Below are 16,441 nucleotides of genomic sequence, written 5' to 3'. Positions count from 1 at the left end.
CACCCTGCCACCTGGGTGCCTCAGGACCCGGGAGGGATGGCAGGGCTGGACCGCTCAGCCCTGGGATAGTGTCATTGCTCTGTGGCTGGTGGGGACACAAGCTTGACCCAGGGAGGCAGGTGGTTGTCCCTGCCCGTGTTGCATGACACACAAGGCCTCCCTTCATGCTTGGGTGGGGACCTGCAGCACAACTGAGTGCCCAGGGCTAAGCTGTGTGGGGGGTCTGGGGATGTGGGCAGGAGCTGTGGGTGGTGGTCTTAGTCAGGGCCATTAAGACCTACTAGTGCTCCCAAGATGCTGGCACAACCCCAGTGTGCCTTCCCCAGCCAAGGGGGAAGTTCCCTGTTCTCTAGGTGATGCTGCAAATAAGCTGGGGGGGGGGCATCCCAAACCCCACAGCCTCCATAGGGCCTTTCCTGCTTGCAGTCCCCCCCAACAGCGCTGCATCACTAGATCACCAAGTCACTGAGCCCCACAGCACCCACCAGCCCCCTTTCCAAGTTCCAGCAGAGACTGTCAAGGTCCCAGCCCCACCAGCTGTCTGTGCTGCCCCTCTCACTGAGGAGCATCCATGGGTACACTGCTGGAGGCCTCCCCACCTAGCACTCATCCCTGTGCCGCTCACCTGTTCCCTGGGGAGCTGGCTGCCCCACGCAGGGCTGCACAGAGGCATCACGCTCCCCATGACGCTTGGCAGCTCCAGCAGCTTTTCTCTGCTTCCCCTCCCAGCCCGTGACTCCCAACGTGAGGCTTTTCATGGCTCCATAATAACTTGCAAATTACCCAGCACAAAAGGAGCTGTTTATACAACATTTCTGACAGTCCCACAATTCCAACGATGCTGTGGGGTTTCCGTGGAGACCCTGCACGTCAGGCAAGTCCCATGAATGCCAGAGTTGGCACTAAGGGAACCTCGTGTTGATGCCAGGGCTCTGTGGCCCTCCCCACCCCACCTCCCCCCTCTCCAGCTCTGAGTGCAGACAGAGGTGGGTAACCCTGAGTGAGGGCTGGGTAAAGGGCTGAGTTGTGGGGCTCAGGTCAGGCAGGGTCCCTGCACCCAGGGATTCCCTGCCAGGCTCTCGCACCCGGGCTGTGCATCCCTAGGGTCCTGCCACAGAACTGCACAGCCTGTGACACTTTTTCCACACTCAAGCAGGATAAAATCCTGGTCAGAGTTGCCAGCAAGGAGCACCAAGTCTTGAGCTTGGCTCATGGTGGTGTCAGGGCAAGGGTGCTGCCACCGCAGCACCTGCTGGGGGGGAACCACATGTCCCCAGACAAAACACAGTCATTTGGGTATCCTCTGACTGCCATGTCTGCTGCCCCACTGGCCACAAGTCCCAGCTGGACAGGCACACAGCCCTTCCCTGTGACTGACTCTGCTGCTTGGCCATCCTTTGGCAGAAGCCCCAGGTGCAGCTCCAGGCTGCCCCAGAGATGCTGCACTCCTGGGAACAGCTGGGTCACCTCTGAGGGGCTGCGCCTGCTGTGGGGCCCGAAAGTCCTTGCCAGAGGCAGGAGTACCTACAAAAAAAAGGACAAAGCTGGAGACCCTGCAGAAGGTGTCTGGTGATGGCAGCCTGCACCCAGGCTGGCCCCTCTTTCCTACCCTAGCCCAGGGGCAGCCCTGGCACTGCCCTGGCTCTCTGCAGGACAGGGGGCAGTGTGGCTGTGGCACGGACAAGGGGAAGATCCGAAGCAGGTGGCCCCATTGCCACCCAGCTCCAGTTTCGCCTGCTAGACACACACACTGGCCCTGAGCAAAGCAGATAGCAAACACTTGCTCAAAACACATCATGAATTACACTGCTCAGAGCACTGCAGCTCCCCACACTGACCCCGTGGCTCTGCACAGACCCAGCGCCCGCTCCTCGGCACCAGCCAGGCTCCAGCCACCCCGGCCTGGCCATCAGCACCCTGCTCTGGGTGCTTGAGTAATTGATGGCAGTGGGTGAACGCAGCTGCCTTGGGTAGGAGGTCTGGACATGAACCTTTCATGTGTCTGTGCCTTCCAGAGCTGCTGGGGACAGTCTGCAGGAGGTGGGGATATGCTGGGAGCCTGGATAGGTGGGGACCGTACCCAGTCCTGTCCCCAGGGGGGAATAAACACAGCAGGAGAGCCCTCATCATGGGGCAAGGCAGCACCACCACAGCTTCTTAGCCCCTTGCCCAAAAGCTAGGGACACCCCAGGCGCCCTGCCTGGCATCACCTCCCCTTGCTGCCCCTAGAAGGATGCCTGAGCGCACGGTGCCCGCTGCAGGCTGAAGGCGCAGTGACACAGGACAGCAGTGTGACCTTGGCTTGGGGTGCCCGGGCACAGGGTAGGATGGCAGGAGGAACTTTGTCCCTGCCCTGACAGACCCCCTTCCTGGCATCCTCCCTGCCTGGGGCTGAGGGGCTGCACGCAGAGGGCAGGGGGAAGCAGGCAAGAGTACCAGCAGCAGGGTGGAAGCAGGTACCCCCCTTCCTAGCGCCACTGAGGAAGAGGCCGTCCCCTCACCCCGCAGCCCTGAGCAGCAGGACTAAATTTACCCGCCGCAGGCTCGGGTCTCAGCCTCTCGCCTGTAACACAAGCCCTGCAGCCCGCCAGAATCCAAGGGGACGGCACATTCCTCAGCAAAAATAACCCCCCCGTCAGCAGGCGAGAGGGCAGGGGTGGAGGTGACTGACTGGACAGCTGCAGCCGCTGCCCCGCTCGCCAGGAAGCAGCCCCTGCGCTCTGCGGCAGCCCCAGGCGTGTGGCCACCAGGCCGGGTCCCTGCCCAGGTGGCTGGGGGCAGAGCTGGGAGCCCAGGGCTCCGGCAGTTTCCTGTGGGCTGGTCCTGGTGCCACCCCTGGGGCCGGGGAACGGGCACAGCCCATTTGGGGACTGACAGCTGCATGGCCAGTCCACCCCCTGGAGCTGCTGGCTGTGGGCATCACAAGGGCTGGGTCCAGCCCCATCCCGCTGTGATGCCAGTCCCTGTGCCAGCTGAGAGCAGCACCTGGAGTGGAGGCCCCTGTGCTGGCACAGACAGGCGTGGTGCCCACCCCACAGTGGGGCATGGCAGCCTGGGTGGAGGCTGCCTGCATCCCGGGCTTCTCCTAGATGCTGCTGTGCCCTGAGGCTGGGGGGGACACCTGGGGACAGCCCTAGAGAGTGCCATGGGAGGGAGGGGATGGCAGAGGAAGGGTTTAGGTCCCTGGGCAGGACTGGCAGGGGTTCTGAAGGGGAAGGGGTAGATGGCATTAAACATGGGCACAGTGCTGCAAAGTAAGGGACTAAAATTAGGCATCGAGATAAATGGTCAGAAGTGCTGAACCACCAGGGACGCTGTCAGTGCAGCCATCCCCACCACGGTGCCATCACCACACACCACCAGCTGCTGAAGTGTGCCCATGCCACCCCACCGTAACTCTGGGCTGGACAGGAAGGGGCTGTGCAGGGCTGCTGCGTGCAGGCAGCTCCTGCCCTCAAATCCAGGCGGGTGCAGTCTGTTCCCTGGGCAGAGGAAAGGATCTGGTTTGATTGCTGAGCCCAGGTGGGAGCAAGTGGAGCAAGTCCCTTGTACTGAGAGCCCAAGACTGACACTTCCAACCTTGAAACAGCCCTGGTGGGAAGGATTGGGCAGTGCTGGCACGGCGAGGGAGGGATGGGCTCTGAAAGGAGATTAGCTCGGGTTCTTAGGAGGTGATTTAATCCAGTTTCCAGGGAAAAAATTCAGGAAATGCAACTGAGAGGTGAGACAGGCTTTAGTGAGCCTGGGAGTGATGGAGTCACGGTGGGGACCAGGACTGGCTGCAGGGATCTGAAGAGTCCCTGAATGGACCTGAGAAGCTCCTGGACCAGGCTGGTGCTTGGTATGAGAAGGGCCAACACACCCCACCAGCACCCACAGAGCCAGGGCACAAGGGAGAACCTGCAGCAGGAGAGGGGCAGGGATGGTGGGACAGGGCAGGGATGGTGGGACAGGGCAGGGACGGTGGTCTCCCAGCAGCCCCTGCACCTGGCCATCCAGCCAGCCCCACGTGCACACTCCCTGCTCCCCACATCATGCTCTGACGCACTCGGGGGACCTGGGAGAAGAGCAGGAGAAAATCATTAGTGGGGTGGAGCGACAGATTCAGGGCAAGGGATTAGAGGAGCTAAATCGGGCTTGTGTGAGCAAGGGGGAATGCTGAGCTGGTGCAGAAGGAGCTGCCGGAGCCGAGTGCGGAGCTGGGCAGCACAGAGCCTCCCCCACACACCTCCAGCAGTGACCTGAACCACCTTGGGAAGAGCCGATGCTGGCCCCACAGGGAGCTGCAGCCTGGCCTGCACACTGGGGTGGGAAGGTGGAGGACCAGGCTCTGCCATTCACCCGAGACCACAACCTAGCAGAAGCGAACAGAGCAAGGGCACCCCATTACCTCCACACATGGGGGGCCAGGATCCTGAGCCCAGAGAAAGACGTCATCCTGCCCAGGGACCCTGCACACATCCCCCTCACCCTGTAACTCGCTGATGACCCAGCTCACAGAGCCCTCTGGGTGACAAGGACAGGGTGTCCCTGCACAGAGATGGTGCAGCCACAGTGGAATGCCTGTGGCCCCTGGGGAGCTGGGTCTTGATGGAGAATGTGGAGAGCCTCTGAGCAGCTGGGGCCTCCGTGCCGGAAGCTGTCAAGCCATGGCACACATCATGGCAGGATATCAGGGCATCCATCCTGTCTCACTGCTCAGCAGCCAGTACGGAGTACATTGCCACAGGGGAACAACACACTGAGGGCCAGGCAACAGGGCTGCACCCACCACCACCTCCCATCGCCTCCACACCTCCCATCACCTCCACACTAGCGCTTGTCAGGACACAGTGTGCTCCCTGGGCACTGCTACCACACGCCACAGAGACCGCTTTGCCCCACAGAAGGGGCACAGTCACACTGGGGGCTGCCACACTCATGGCCCAGTCTGGTGCCCTGGAGCCTGTGTGACTCCAGAGGCGTCTGTGCCACAGAGACAGCTGTTTGCTCCATGGCAGTGCACCCACGGCCAAGCGCCTGCCCTCCAGAACCAGCACCCGGGGCAGGGTGACATTCGCCCCGTGCATAAGGCAGTCCTGGCTGCTCCAGAAAGGCAGCAGCGAGGGCCAGTGGCTGGGAACGGGAGCAGGGAGGAGTGTGTCAGCACAACGGGAACGGGCATCTGGGGAAATCAAGCGGTGCCGCGCTGCCGGGCAGAGGCAGGGGGGCACAGGCCAGGGGTGCCATGGAGACATAAGGCTGCACACCAGAGTGTGAGAACAGGGCCAGCCCCTCTCCTGTGTCCTCCCCAGGACAGACTGCTCCCACCCTGTGGGGCGGTGCATGTGATCCACTCTCCCACAACGCAGCACCCCGCATCCGACTGCACAGCACGACGGTCCCCAAAGCTGCAATGCACAGCGACCCCACGCAGACCCGCTGCAGGGCAGGACCTCTCCTGCACACTCCCGTGCTCCCCCTGTGCCTCCACCAGTTCCATGAGCAGCACATACACCTTCCTCCATCCTCTCAACACCGGTCCTCCAGCCCACACAGAGCAACTGCTCCTCTTCCTCCATTGCTCTCTTTCAGCGCTGTGAATACTCCTCTCTCCAAAGCCACCCAGCTCCCCCCTCAAGGTGCAGCATTTCCAGCACGCCTCTCGTGCTGAGAAGCCCCAGGTCCGGCTCTTTTCCCAGAGCCGTAGGGCTCAGCACCACCTCCCTCGCTGTCCCCATGCAGGCAGCACAGCTCCCACCCCAGACCAGCACCACTGGCCAGCACCACACACTGCCAGATGCCCAAAGAAGTGACATCTATCCAGGGGCAGAGGGGGCTGAGCACTAAACCTGCCTGGCCCCTGTGCAGGATGAGGCCCGCACCAGCCCCCACACAGCCCTGGTGTACCAGAGGAGCACACCCAGCTGTGACTCCCAGGGGGGCCTCCATAGTGCTCCAGGCCGGCTCCACCCCCGCTAATTAACCATTAGACACCGCCCACTTAATTATATAGACCCCACCCAGTCACCAGTCCCGCCTCCTGTAGTGCCAGGCTCCTCCCCCAGCCCCACCCCCGGAGGATCCCAGTTCTGCCAGTGCAGCTCCAGCACTGGTACAGCTGCGATGGCGACACCGAGGGAAGCTCTGCCCCTGGGCAGCCGGTGCATGGGGTGACTTGTGCCTGGACAGGGCAGGTGCCAGCGACCGTGTCAGCGCCTGCAGACGGTGGCACTACCGGTGCCGTGCACCCGAGTTGCATCTTGTCTCCCTCTCTCTCTCTCCTCCTGCCCCAAGCAGGCTTAGCATCACATGCTCCCAACACCTCTGTGCCTGGCCCTGGCACCCTGCCTGGCTTGGCGGTGGAAACTGCAGCCACATGCTTGCTCCAGGCCAGAGAGCTGCCCCGGTGCTGCCGGCACCAGGCAGCCCAGCCTGCGGCAGAGTGGGCACAGTGAACCCCAACCCTGGCTGACGCCAGGCATGCCCTGCAGCGGGACCCTGCAAAGCCCCACTGCCACCCTCGCCAAATGTGCGCGCGGCCGCGCCGGCAGGGTGACGCCAGCAGCCACGCCGCCCTTACCTTCCATGTCGATGATGGCCAGCACGGCGCTGGTCATGGCCTCTCCCCGCTCGTTCTCAGCAATGCAGGTGTACACCCCGGCATCCTCCTTCTTGCTGTCCCGGATCCAGAGGGTGCCATACTCCTCCTCGCGTGGGGCCAGCAGCTCCTCGTTTCTGTACCAGCGGAGGCTGGGCCGGGGGTTGCCCACCGCCACCACCCGCAGCCGGATGTCGCAGCCGGTGCCGATCGCCGCATTCTTCAGCTTCCGCGCAAAAACTGGTGCCGCCGGGCGAGCTGGGCCCTCCTCGGGCGCCCCCGGCTCTGCTGTGACCTTGGCACGCTTCGGGGGAATGCCGGGGCTCGGTGGGGCTGCCCGGGGCTCCCCGCCGGCCCTAGTCGTGCCGCCACGTCCCTGCGCTCGGTGCATGGTCTGCAGCTCCCCCACCCACGCCTGCGACCCCCGCCGCCCTGAGCCGGCAGCACCCTGCCCGTCTTCTCCCCCTTCCTGCAGCCTGGGGGTGCTGGGTGCCTGCCAAAGGTGCAGGGGCAGAGCCGGCCCCCCACTCCAGGTGCCGTCCGGTCCAGTGCCTCCCCCCTGCCGGCTGCAGCCCCGAAGGTCGCGGGGCCGTGGGCAAGCAAGGGGCTATTTTTAGGTAAGGGCTCGGATTGCTGCTCGCTGAGCCACCACTCACCGAGCGCCCGGTGCGGTGCAGCACCCACACCCCATGCTCCACTGCGACCCCGAGCCCACCCTGCGCCTTGGCACCTGTTCCTCCGCCGGCTTGGGTGCGAGTCCCACGGGTGCCGGCTGCTCGCTGAGCCGTCCAGGCGCTGGAGCCGTGGCGTCCCCCCCCTCACCCGTCCCGTCCCGTCCCGCGCGGCCCCCGGTGAGCTGCGCTCCCTCTGCCCCCTCTCCTGAAGTGGCAGCTGCCTCTGATATGTCACATTCCTTGGCCAGGCTCCCCCTCTCAGCACCCGCTGCCCCGGCCCTCCGGCCCAGCTCCACTTGCAAAGATAGAAAGGGGCCAGCGCCTTTCCATATTAGCAGCGAGGCTCTGGGAGGACCCAGCCTTCCTCTCCCCCTTCCCCTTCTCTGGTGGTGTCACCGGATCAGGACAGAGAGACCCTGGTGGCATGTGGAGGGAAAGGACACCCTCAGGCTTCCTGCAACGCGAGACCCCAGGCAGAAGTCAGCTCCGCGAGGCCCCTTCGCCCCATCCCCTGCAGGCAGTGGAGGGGGGGGGGTCCCTGCATCCCTTCGCACTCCAAATCCACCCCGCAGAGAGACTGCAAACACAACAACCCCCCATTTCTCTCACCGAGCCCTTACCTCACTGCTCTGGGCTGTGTGGGTCCCAGCCAGCCCCTCATTCAAGCCCTGCTTAAAGAAGGAGCACCCCACTGGTCAGGTTTGGGGGGGCCCTGAGAGCACTCCCATGCTGTCATGTCCCACATGCTGTGCTCCGGGCAGCGAGCGACCACGCTTGTGCCGCGTGCTGCCTTGCCACCCCCGGGCAAGTCGGGGCTTCCCCGGCTCCTGGCGTGATGGCACATGTCTCATCTCGGCACCTGGCCCCAGCCGCCCTCGCGGGGGGCTATAAATCTGGGTGAGCAGGACGCGAGCGGCACGGCACGCTGCTTCCCAGCTGCAGGCCAGCCCCACGGGCTTTGGCACAGCCCGATGCCACCAGCCCAAGAGCACCAGCATCAGTGGAGCATCACCAGCAAGGAGAAGATCCCTGGATGTGTTCATCATGCCCCCCCTCCCCCCCCCCATCTTGGGTGGCTGTGGCAATCTAGACAGGGATGCTCTGCTGGACCCATGGCCCAAGGTCTCTGGGTGCTGGAGTAGCCTGTGAGAGGTTTGGGGGCTGTCCCCTGCCTACTGCCCTGTGGGCAAACGGCTGCCCTGTCCCTTGTCTGTCCCTGCCAGTTGCCGACGGGGTCCCAAACTGGGGCTGGCAAGGAGGGAGGTGTCTTCCCTCCCCAGACAGGCTTGGGGACCGTCCTCGATGTCACAGGGCCACCTGCTGGAGATAGCCCTTGAGGTTTGACACCCCCCCGACCCTGGCCCTGGCCACCCCCACAGCCAAAACCTGGGGTTTGCCAGGCTGGCCTCTCCATCAGGGACCTGCTGGCCCCATTCTCACTGCTGGCAGCAGCATCCACCTCACCTCATCTGTAAAACACCTCCCCACATGCTGCCAAGCCCACTGTCCTCCCAGGACTCTGCTGCCTGGCAGGGGGGTGCAGACTCTCAATGCCTCCTGGGACAGAGCAGCCCTGACCATCTCCTTTCCCTGTGGGATACTTGGCCCTGCTGCCTCCCACATGGGTGAAGAAGCCAAAGCCAAGACACCCCCCCCCGCCATGGTCAGGGGGCACATGTGTTGCAGGGGAGAGGGCATAGGGGGCAGGTTGGGGCTGGAGTTTGAGCCTGGGGTGGGGATAGGCATGGGGTGGTGAGGCTGATGCCCACGGGATGCTGAGTGGGATAGATTTGGGATGAAGTGGGGATCTGCTTGCAGGTCCGTGGCAGTGGTGGGGGGCTTGGAGAGATCCTGGGCAGGGGTGGGGCTGGGTAGGGCTGGCCTGGATGAGGGCAGAAAGGGAGCAGCTGTGGGGCTGGATGCACTAGGCCATGGTGTGAGGCCCTAGCTGTATGGAGGAAACGGGGCTTGGTCACCCAGAGCCCCTCCAAACCTGCTCAAGGCTTGGCTGCCACTGTCCTTGGACCCAGTTGGGGTCCCCCACCCAGTGCAACTGTGAATCCCATCACCACAGACACCAAAATGCTCTGGGACACCTTCAGTGTGAGGGACACAGGTGTTCTGAAGAGACCAGCAGACTAGGGAAGAGACCGCTCCGGGGGATGCTGGCCACCCCACCCAGCCCAGCCCATGTGATGTCCCACTGGGTGCTGCGTCCCCACCAGCACGTCCCACCCCAGCCCCAGAGATGCGCTGGGAGGAAGGGATGATGCTCCACTGTTTATTTCAGCCGCCTGAAGAGACACATAGACACGGTGGGGTGGGGGTGCAGTGGGGTGAGGGGTGGGGGCACCTCCCCTGGCCCCCAGGCCTCTCTCCGGCTCCTCTCCTTCTCTCCCCCCTCTCTCCCACTCACTCACTCCTCCTCTCTCCTGTGTCCACCTACGGGTATCCTCTCAGCTCACAAGCCTGGCCCCGTGCAGCCTCCTGCTGCTGGGGGTCCCCACGATGGGGGGGCGGGCACTGCCCTCCTCTGCCCCACGGGGCTGCCTTTTGGGCCGGGGGGAGAGCAGGGTCCCCAAGCCCCCCCGGGCCGGGGTAGGGGAAAATGCAGGTGGGGAGCATCCTGACTCCAAGCCGGGTGGAGAACGGGGGGGTTCAACTCAGACCCCACTTTTCCCCATCCCTGGCATCACCACCATGCACCCGGAGAAGCACCAGCTCCGGGGAGGCCAGCGGTGCCGGTGGGGGGGCCAAGTCTCCGGTCCTGCGGGACCAACCCCGAGCCCGTGCCCTGCGCGGGGAGGGGGCTGCAGGGGGGATCCAGAACCTGCTGCTGGGACCGTCCGTCTCTCCGGGGAGCTGTCTCAGGCCACCACCTGCTCCCCCCGGCCCCTCGTGCCTGTCTCCTCCCTCCCTTCTGCTGCCCCCCCCTCCCCCGGCCCGGGCCCTATCCTGACGCTGGCGTTGCTGCTGCGAAGCTGCGAAAGCAGAGCGAGCCTTTCGAAACCGAAGGAGAGAGCCCGGGGGGTGTGGGGGGCCCAGAGGCAGCTGCCCGGGGGAGACCCCTCGGGCAGTGCCGGGGGAACGCCGGGGGGGCGAAGTGGGGGGCAGGAGGGGGGCTTGGCGGCGGGACGGAGTCAGGGATGGAAGGTGCCGCTGAGCTGCCGGGGCAGGCTCCTTCCTCTACAGCACTTCGTGCTGCTGCTGGGTCGCCTCGCTCACCACCTGCCAGGAGAGAGGCAGCGTGAGACGCTGTGCCGTGCCACCACCGGGCTGCGAGCGTGGGGACAGGCGCCGTGCTCGGGGCCCCCCCAGCTCACCCCACCAGCCCCCAGTGCTGCCCAGCACTCACCTCCCCATCGCGGGTTTCGATGGTTTTGATCATCACGGTCTTTTTGGTGTGCACCTCGGAGCCACGCTGCTCTGGGCTGGTCTCTGCAGGTGGGAGGACACAGGGCAATGGGAGCGGGGGAACATGTAGCATGGGGGGGCTGGAGCTCCAGCTTAACCCCCCTCAGCTCATGGCAACACCCAACTGAATGCCCCCACATCAGGAGCTCTGTGGCACCTGTGGGTCCCCAGCCTGGCTGCAGCCCCCCAGGAGGGAGATGTGCCCCCAGGGACTTGTCCTAAGTCCCCTTCATCACGGGGCGATGCTCACCTCGGAAATTGAGTGCGGAGGCAAAGGTCTGGTGCATGGGGATGCTGATCCTGTGGGGACACAGAGGGGAGAGCTCAGTGCCAGCCAGCCCCAGCCCTCAAGTGGCTGCTCACAGGGTGGGAGCCCCAGAAAACAGCTGACCCTGCTGGTCCCCCGCCTTATCCTGCCCCCTCCCCACCACTCACCGGTTCTCCTCGCCCTCCAGCAGCTTGCGGTATGTGGCAATCTCCACGTCCAGGGCCATCTTGACATTGAGCAGGTCCTGGTACTCGCGCAGGTGCCGGGCCATCTCATCCTTCAGGTGCCGAATCTCCTCCTCCAGCCGGGCGATGGTGTCCTGGTACCCGCCGGCCTCCCCTGCGAAGCGCTCCTCCATCTCCCGCATCTGGCGCATCAGCGAGTCGTTCTGCGGGGACAGAGGAGCTCAACAAAGTGGGGACACCAAAGGGACCAAGGTGACCTGGAGTGGGAGCTGGGGGGCTTCCTAGGGGAGAAACAGAGACCTGGGGAAAGCCATGGTCAGGCCTGGGCTGGATCCAGTTGATGTGGATCTGTGAGGGGTGCCCATCACCCTCCATCTACCCTGAGCTGGGCAGGTGCTGGGAAACCCCAGCCTAGGCCCCCAGCAAAGCCGCCCTACCCAGGCAGGAGGGCACGGTGAGGGGCAAGAGCAGCAGACAGCTGCCCAGGGGGTGGCACTGCCACACAGGTGGCTGCTGGATGGCTCATGTGACCCTGACGGTGCCAAATTGGGACTGTTGTGGCCTGATTGTTTGCAACCAGACACCCCGAGCCTTGCGCCCGCCTGCCTGGAGCCTCCCAGGCTGGGGCACGTCCCTCAATCTGCACCTTGACCCCAGCGCCCCGATAAAACACTTCGCAGAGGCCTGGACTGCCACTGGGAGAGGCACAACCTGAATTACAGGTGTGAGTCCTCCCATGGCATCAGCTCTAAGAGCTGGGAAGAGTCCCCCACCCCAGAGATGTCCCAGAGGTCCCCGAGCAGTCCTGGAGCAGCAGATCGCTGCAGGGAAGCTGGGGACCTCCCTGATGCTGCCCGCAGCTCACCGTGCCCTTGAGGGCATCGATCTCGCAGGTGTAGGACTGGATCTGGTGCCGGTACTCCAGCATCTCCTGTTTTGCCTGTCGCAGGGCGTCGTTGTTCTTGTTGGCTGCCTGTGTCAGGTCAGACACCTAGAGAGAGAGACCAGGGTCAGCGGGGATGGCCACCAGGATGGACAGGACATACCAGGCTGGGGCCAGCCCAGAGCCCACCACCTCCCGCACCTTAGACTTGTACCACTCCTCAGCCTCAGCAATGTTCTTGGCTGCGATGCTCTCATACTGGGCACGGATGTCCCGCAGCGCAGCGGTCAGATCAGGCTTGGAGATGTCCATCTCCACCTGGATGTGTTGCTCCTGTAGCTGAGCCTGCAGCTCCCGGATTTCCTGGGTGGGGGGCAAGGTGACATCTTAGGGCACCCGCTCCATTCTCTGGCCCCATGGGTGCCCGTGGGAAGGGGGGGGCCACCCCTGACCTACCTCTTCGTGCACCTTCTTGAGGAAGGCAATCTCCTCCTGCAGAGACTCAATGCGTCTTTCCAGGTCTATGCGTGCCAGCGTGGCTGCATCCACGTCCTGGTGGGCACATGGACAGGAAGGGTTAGAAGAGGGGCATGGGGGGAGTGTGGGGACCATGCATGGGGGGCTAGAAGGTGCAGAGTTGTGCCCAGGGCCGTGCCCTGATGCTAGGGCTGGGCCGCTGGGCAGAGATGGGGGAGGACAGGGAGGACAGGGGCTCCCATGACACATGGAGGGGACAGTACTCACAGCTCTGAAAGCAGCCAGGTTGTTCTCAGCCTCCTCCTTCAGCTGGATCTCCTCTTGCAGCCTGGGGAGAGAGAGGGGTGGTCAGGGGGACCCAGAGGAAGCCCCGTCCCTCAGCGGCAATGTCCCCCCGAGCCGTCCCGGAGCTCCGTGTGGCCCAGTGAGAAGACGGTGGATTGTCCTGCATTCCTGGCGGGTGTCGGGAGGGCTGGCGAGGGGCCAGGGGCTCTTCCTCCCATTCCCTATTATAGTCAATGCCGGAGGGAGCACAAAGGCATGAGGTCAGCTCGGTGCCACGCGCGCTGCCCCGGCCCTTATAGGGGAGAGTGTCCGGCAGCCGGGGGGACGGGGTGCAGGATCCGGCACGGGGGGCCCAAGGGCTGGCCACTGTCTGAGCCGTCCTGAGAGAGCAGGAGAACAGGCAGGTCCCAGCCAGGCTGGGGGACTGGGGGATGGAACTGGGACTGCTGGGGTAGAAGTCCAAGGTCAGGGCTGGGGGGCTGGGGAGCCGGGCTGTGCCGGGGAGGGGGCAGTGCCACAGGCTGCCCGTCAGGGGGAAGGTGGCGGGGAGGCAATGGAGATGCCCAGGCACTGCTGGCACGCAGGGTGGCAGGAACCTGACACCTGTTTGTTCTGGGCCCTGCTCCTCCCCTGACATTCAGGGCTCCTCCATGGCGTCACCCCCAGCCTCACAGCATCAGGGCTGTGCCCCACCAGCACCCAGCACTGGCCATCTGGAGTGGGGGGAAGGGGGGTGCAGCAGACTGTGTCACCCCTGGGAGATGGGGACTTGGCACCTCTGGGGCACAGAACCAGAAGGGAAGCACTACCCTGCATCAGAACAAGCGGCTCTCACTGAGCATCCACCTGGTCAGTCACTGGGGTGTCACACAACCCAGCTGACTCTGTGGCTATTGCCCCCTGGCTCCAGCCCCCCTCCCCGGCTCCAGACAGGCCTGGAGCATCCCTGGCCTGCGGAAATGCATCCACTTCCTTCCCTCCCTCCTCCGTCTCCGGAGCTGGCGGAGCACCCTCCAGGGAGGGGTCACTCTCCCCCCGCTTCTGCTGGCCTGGCTGTCTCTCTGTTCATCCCACAGGGCTCAGTGCACCCACAGGCTGGCCAGCCCTCCCCGGTGTGAGTGGGGATGGGGACGCTGGCAGAGGGCACCCCAATCCTCCGGCTTTGGGGATCCTGTGGCATCAGAGCCCAGCCTGAGCCTCACTGAAAGGGAGGGACAGGGGACACCCCTGCAGCCAGAGCCGTCCTGCCTGCTGGGTGCTGCCGGGGTGCCTGGCAGGGGCTGGCAGTGGCCATCTGGAGTGCCCTGTGGCAATGCCCTGGCTGTTGGCACCTCCCTTGCCCTGCCCCATGCTGCTGGGCCAGCTCCCCCACGCCTGCTCCATGCCATGGGTCGGGGAGCACCCGGCACTGGTGTTGAGGGTCATGGGTGCCCTTCTCCCTCCCAAAACTCCATGCCAAGTCCCAGCACCCTGCAAAGTGCCCTGCAAGTAGGTGTAGCCAGTGAGGGGCATGGCTGAGGTGAGGGGAAGCGGGGAGCAGGACCACAATTGCTCTGGGCATGGGGCACAAGGACAGCAGCGGGCACCCGAGGGGCAGCCAGGACAAGCTGTGCCACCACCACTCCCTGGGGATGGACGCCCACAGGGACATGCTGGGGACCCCCCCACACACACACCCACTCACTCACCTCTGCTTGAGCTTCTGCAGGTCATCGAGCAGGTTGTCGCGCTCGACCTCGACGCGGGCCCGCTGGCCGGTGAGGGCGTCCACTTGTCGCCGGAGCTCCCGCAGCTCCTCCTCGTACATCTCGGCCACGCGGGTGGGCTCCTTGCCCCGCAGGCGGTTCACCTCGGCCACCATGAGGGCGTTCTGCTGCTCCAGGAAGCGCACCTTCTCGATGTAGTTGGCGAAGCGGTCATTGAGCTCCTGCAGCTCCACCTTCTCGTTGGTGCGGGTCTGGAGGAACTCCTGGTTCATGGCATCGGCCAGGCTGAAGTCCAGCAGCTCGCCGGCACCTTGGTAGGCGCTTTGGTAGGAGCGCAGGGGCGTCACGCGGGTGGTGCGGAAGCTGGACAGGCTGGGGATGGCCGAGGTGCGGGACACCTGGTAGACACGGGAGGTGACGGAGCTGCCGCTGCTGCCCTTGCCCCCGAAAGAGGCGCGGGAGAAGACCGGGGAGGCTCCGCCGAAGGTGCGGCGGTAGGAAGAGACCCGCTGGCTGGAGGAGTAGGACTGGCTCATGGTGGCGGCGGCGTGGGGCGGCGAGGCCGGAGCAGGGAGCAGGCAGCGGGACTGGCGAGCGGCCGGCAGCTCAGCGAGGCGTCGGGAGGGGACCCGCGCTGCCGCTATTTGTATCCTGCTGACATCACTCGCCCCTCCTGCTGCCGGGCAGCTGGGGGATGCTGCTGCGGGGGGGGGGGGGGGGGGTGGATGGCTGCCAGCCCCCGCCCACCACTCCTCACCTGCCCACACCGCTGGGCTGCGGGCCCCTGGGCAGACGACAATGATGTCCATAGACCCCCCAGGCACCCCCAGACCCTGAGAGTGTATCACCCTCCCCTACGTCCCCCACCACACTGCCCCATCCCTGGGGGTGTGAGGGGAAGAAGTGGGGCAGGTGATGAGACCCCAGCACTGTTAAGCCCCCCCATTGGGGTGCAGAGGCACCCACGGGGGAGGACTGGGACAGACAGGTGGCCTGGGATGGGGCTGGGGGCGGCAAAGGAGGGAAATCAGCCCAGAAACACCATCACTTGCCCCAACGTGAGCCAGACCCAATGCCCCAGTGGCACCACTCCCCACACTGGCCTTGAGGACCCCAAAATGCCCCTGATCCACCTCACAGCAAGAGCACCAGGCTCAGCTCTGCATGTGTGGTCAGACCCTGGTTCCTCTCCCCCAAAGAGGGGGCAAGAGATGGCCCCAAACAAGGTGCCATGTGGGGGGACCCCTACCTTGAATGTGCTTGTGCTGACCCACCACCCACCACCACCTTTCTGATACGGGGGGCTGAGCACTGGCCCGGGGCTGGGCACTTTCAGGGTGCTGCTGAGTGACCCCAAGCAGGTGCTGGGTCCGAGCAGCCGCGGTGATGTCACCCGCCCCTCCCCCTCGGGTCCTCACTCTGGCACATTCCCGAAGCAGCAGGCACCCGACCAAAATAGCCTCTCCAGCTCATACTCGTGGGACACACGTGGTATTTATAGCTGGGGGAGGCACTCTGTTAACCCTTCTTGTGCCGGGGACCACAGCTGGATGGGACCCTGCCAGGAGCAGCCCCAACCCCTCCCTGGTCCCGGTCACCCCGAGAGCAGGACAAGGTCCCCAGGGCATCCCAGCAAGTCGCAGGATCTGCCCTGTCTCCTCAGCCTCCCCCTTGGTCTGGCAGTACTTTGAGGAGCTGAAAGCCCAGCCCAGCTCCCCAAACCTTCACAGAATGGGCAATAACCCAGTTCACCCCCCTGAAGATTCCCACCTCCTGGACGGGTGGTGGGGCAGGGCAGGGACCCCTGGGGATCCATGCTGATTAAAGAGGGCATTCTGACTTGGGGGTGAGCTGTGCCTGGGCAGCATCTCAGACTCCCCACACACAGCTGGTGACCCCCAGCACTGCTCAAGCCAGGCTGTTTTGGCTGACATAAGTTGGCACAGTCCTGGCACCTCTGTCCCTGGAG

At 64.5% G+C, this 16,441-nt stretch overlaps 2 protein-coding genes across 2 annotated transcripts in view; both read right to left on the bottom strand.

Annotated features, from left to right (window-relative positions):
- SPEG (striated muscle enriched protein kinase) overlaps positions 1–6,971 on the bottom strand; it is a gene marked incomplete at its 5' end in the record, with an annotated part of 38,296 nt that extends 31,325 nt beyond the window's left edge. Inside the window, one exon of the mRNA XM_084265772.1 lies at positions 6,563–6,971. Coding sequence (XP_084121898.1) covers positions 6,563–6,971 — 409 coding nt within the window. The remainder of the gene's footprint in view (positions 1–6,562) is intronic.
- A 2,550-nt stretch (positions 6,972–9,521) lies between these two features.
- Positions 9,522–15,081, bottom strand: DES (desmin). Its single transcript, XM_084264841.1, has 9 exons — positions 14,455–15,081; positions 12,749–12,809; positions 12,461–12,556; positions 12,206–12,367; positions 11,987–12,112; positions 11,104–11,324; positions 10,919–10,968; positions 10,610–10,692; positions 9,522–10,482 (listed from the first exon to the last, which is right to left on the bottom strand). The coding sequence occupies exons 1-9, from the start codon at positions 15,006–15,008 to the stop codon at positions 10,441–10,443; spliced, it is 1,395 nt and encodes a 464-aa protein (XP_084120967.1). The 5' UTR covers positions 15,009–15,081; the 3' UTR covers positions 9,522–10,440.
- Positions 15,082–16,441: the final 1,360 nt, after the last annotated feature.

The sequence above is a fragment of the Gallinula chloropus genome (assembly GCF_964237585.1).
Source record: "Gallinula chloropus genome assembly, chromosome: 5".
In the NCBI taxonomy this organism is placed as follows: Eukaryota; Metazoa; Chordata; class Aves; order Gruiformes; family Rallidae; genus Gallinula; species Gallinula chloropus.
The sequence above is the reverse complement of the archived record's forward strand: the minus strand, read 5'-3'. Positions and strand labels throughout refer to the sequence as shown.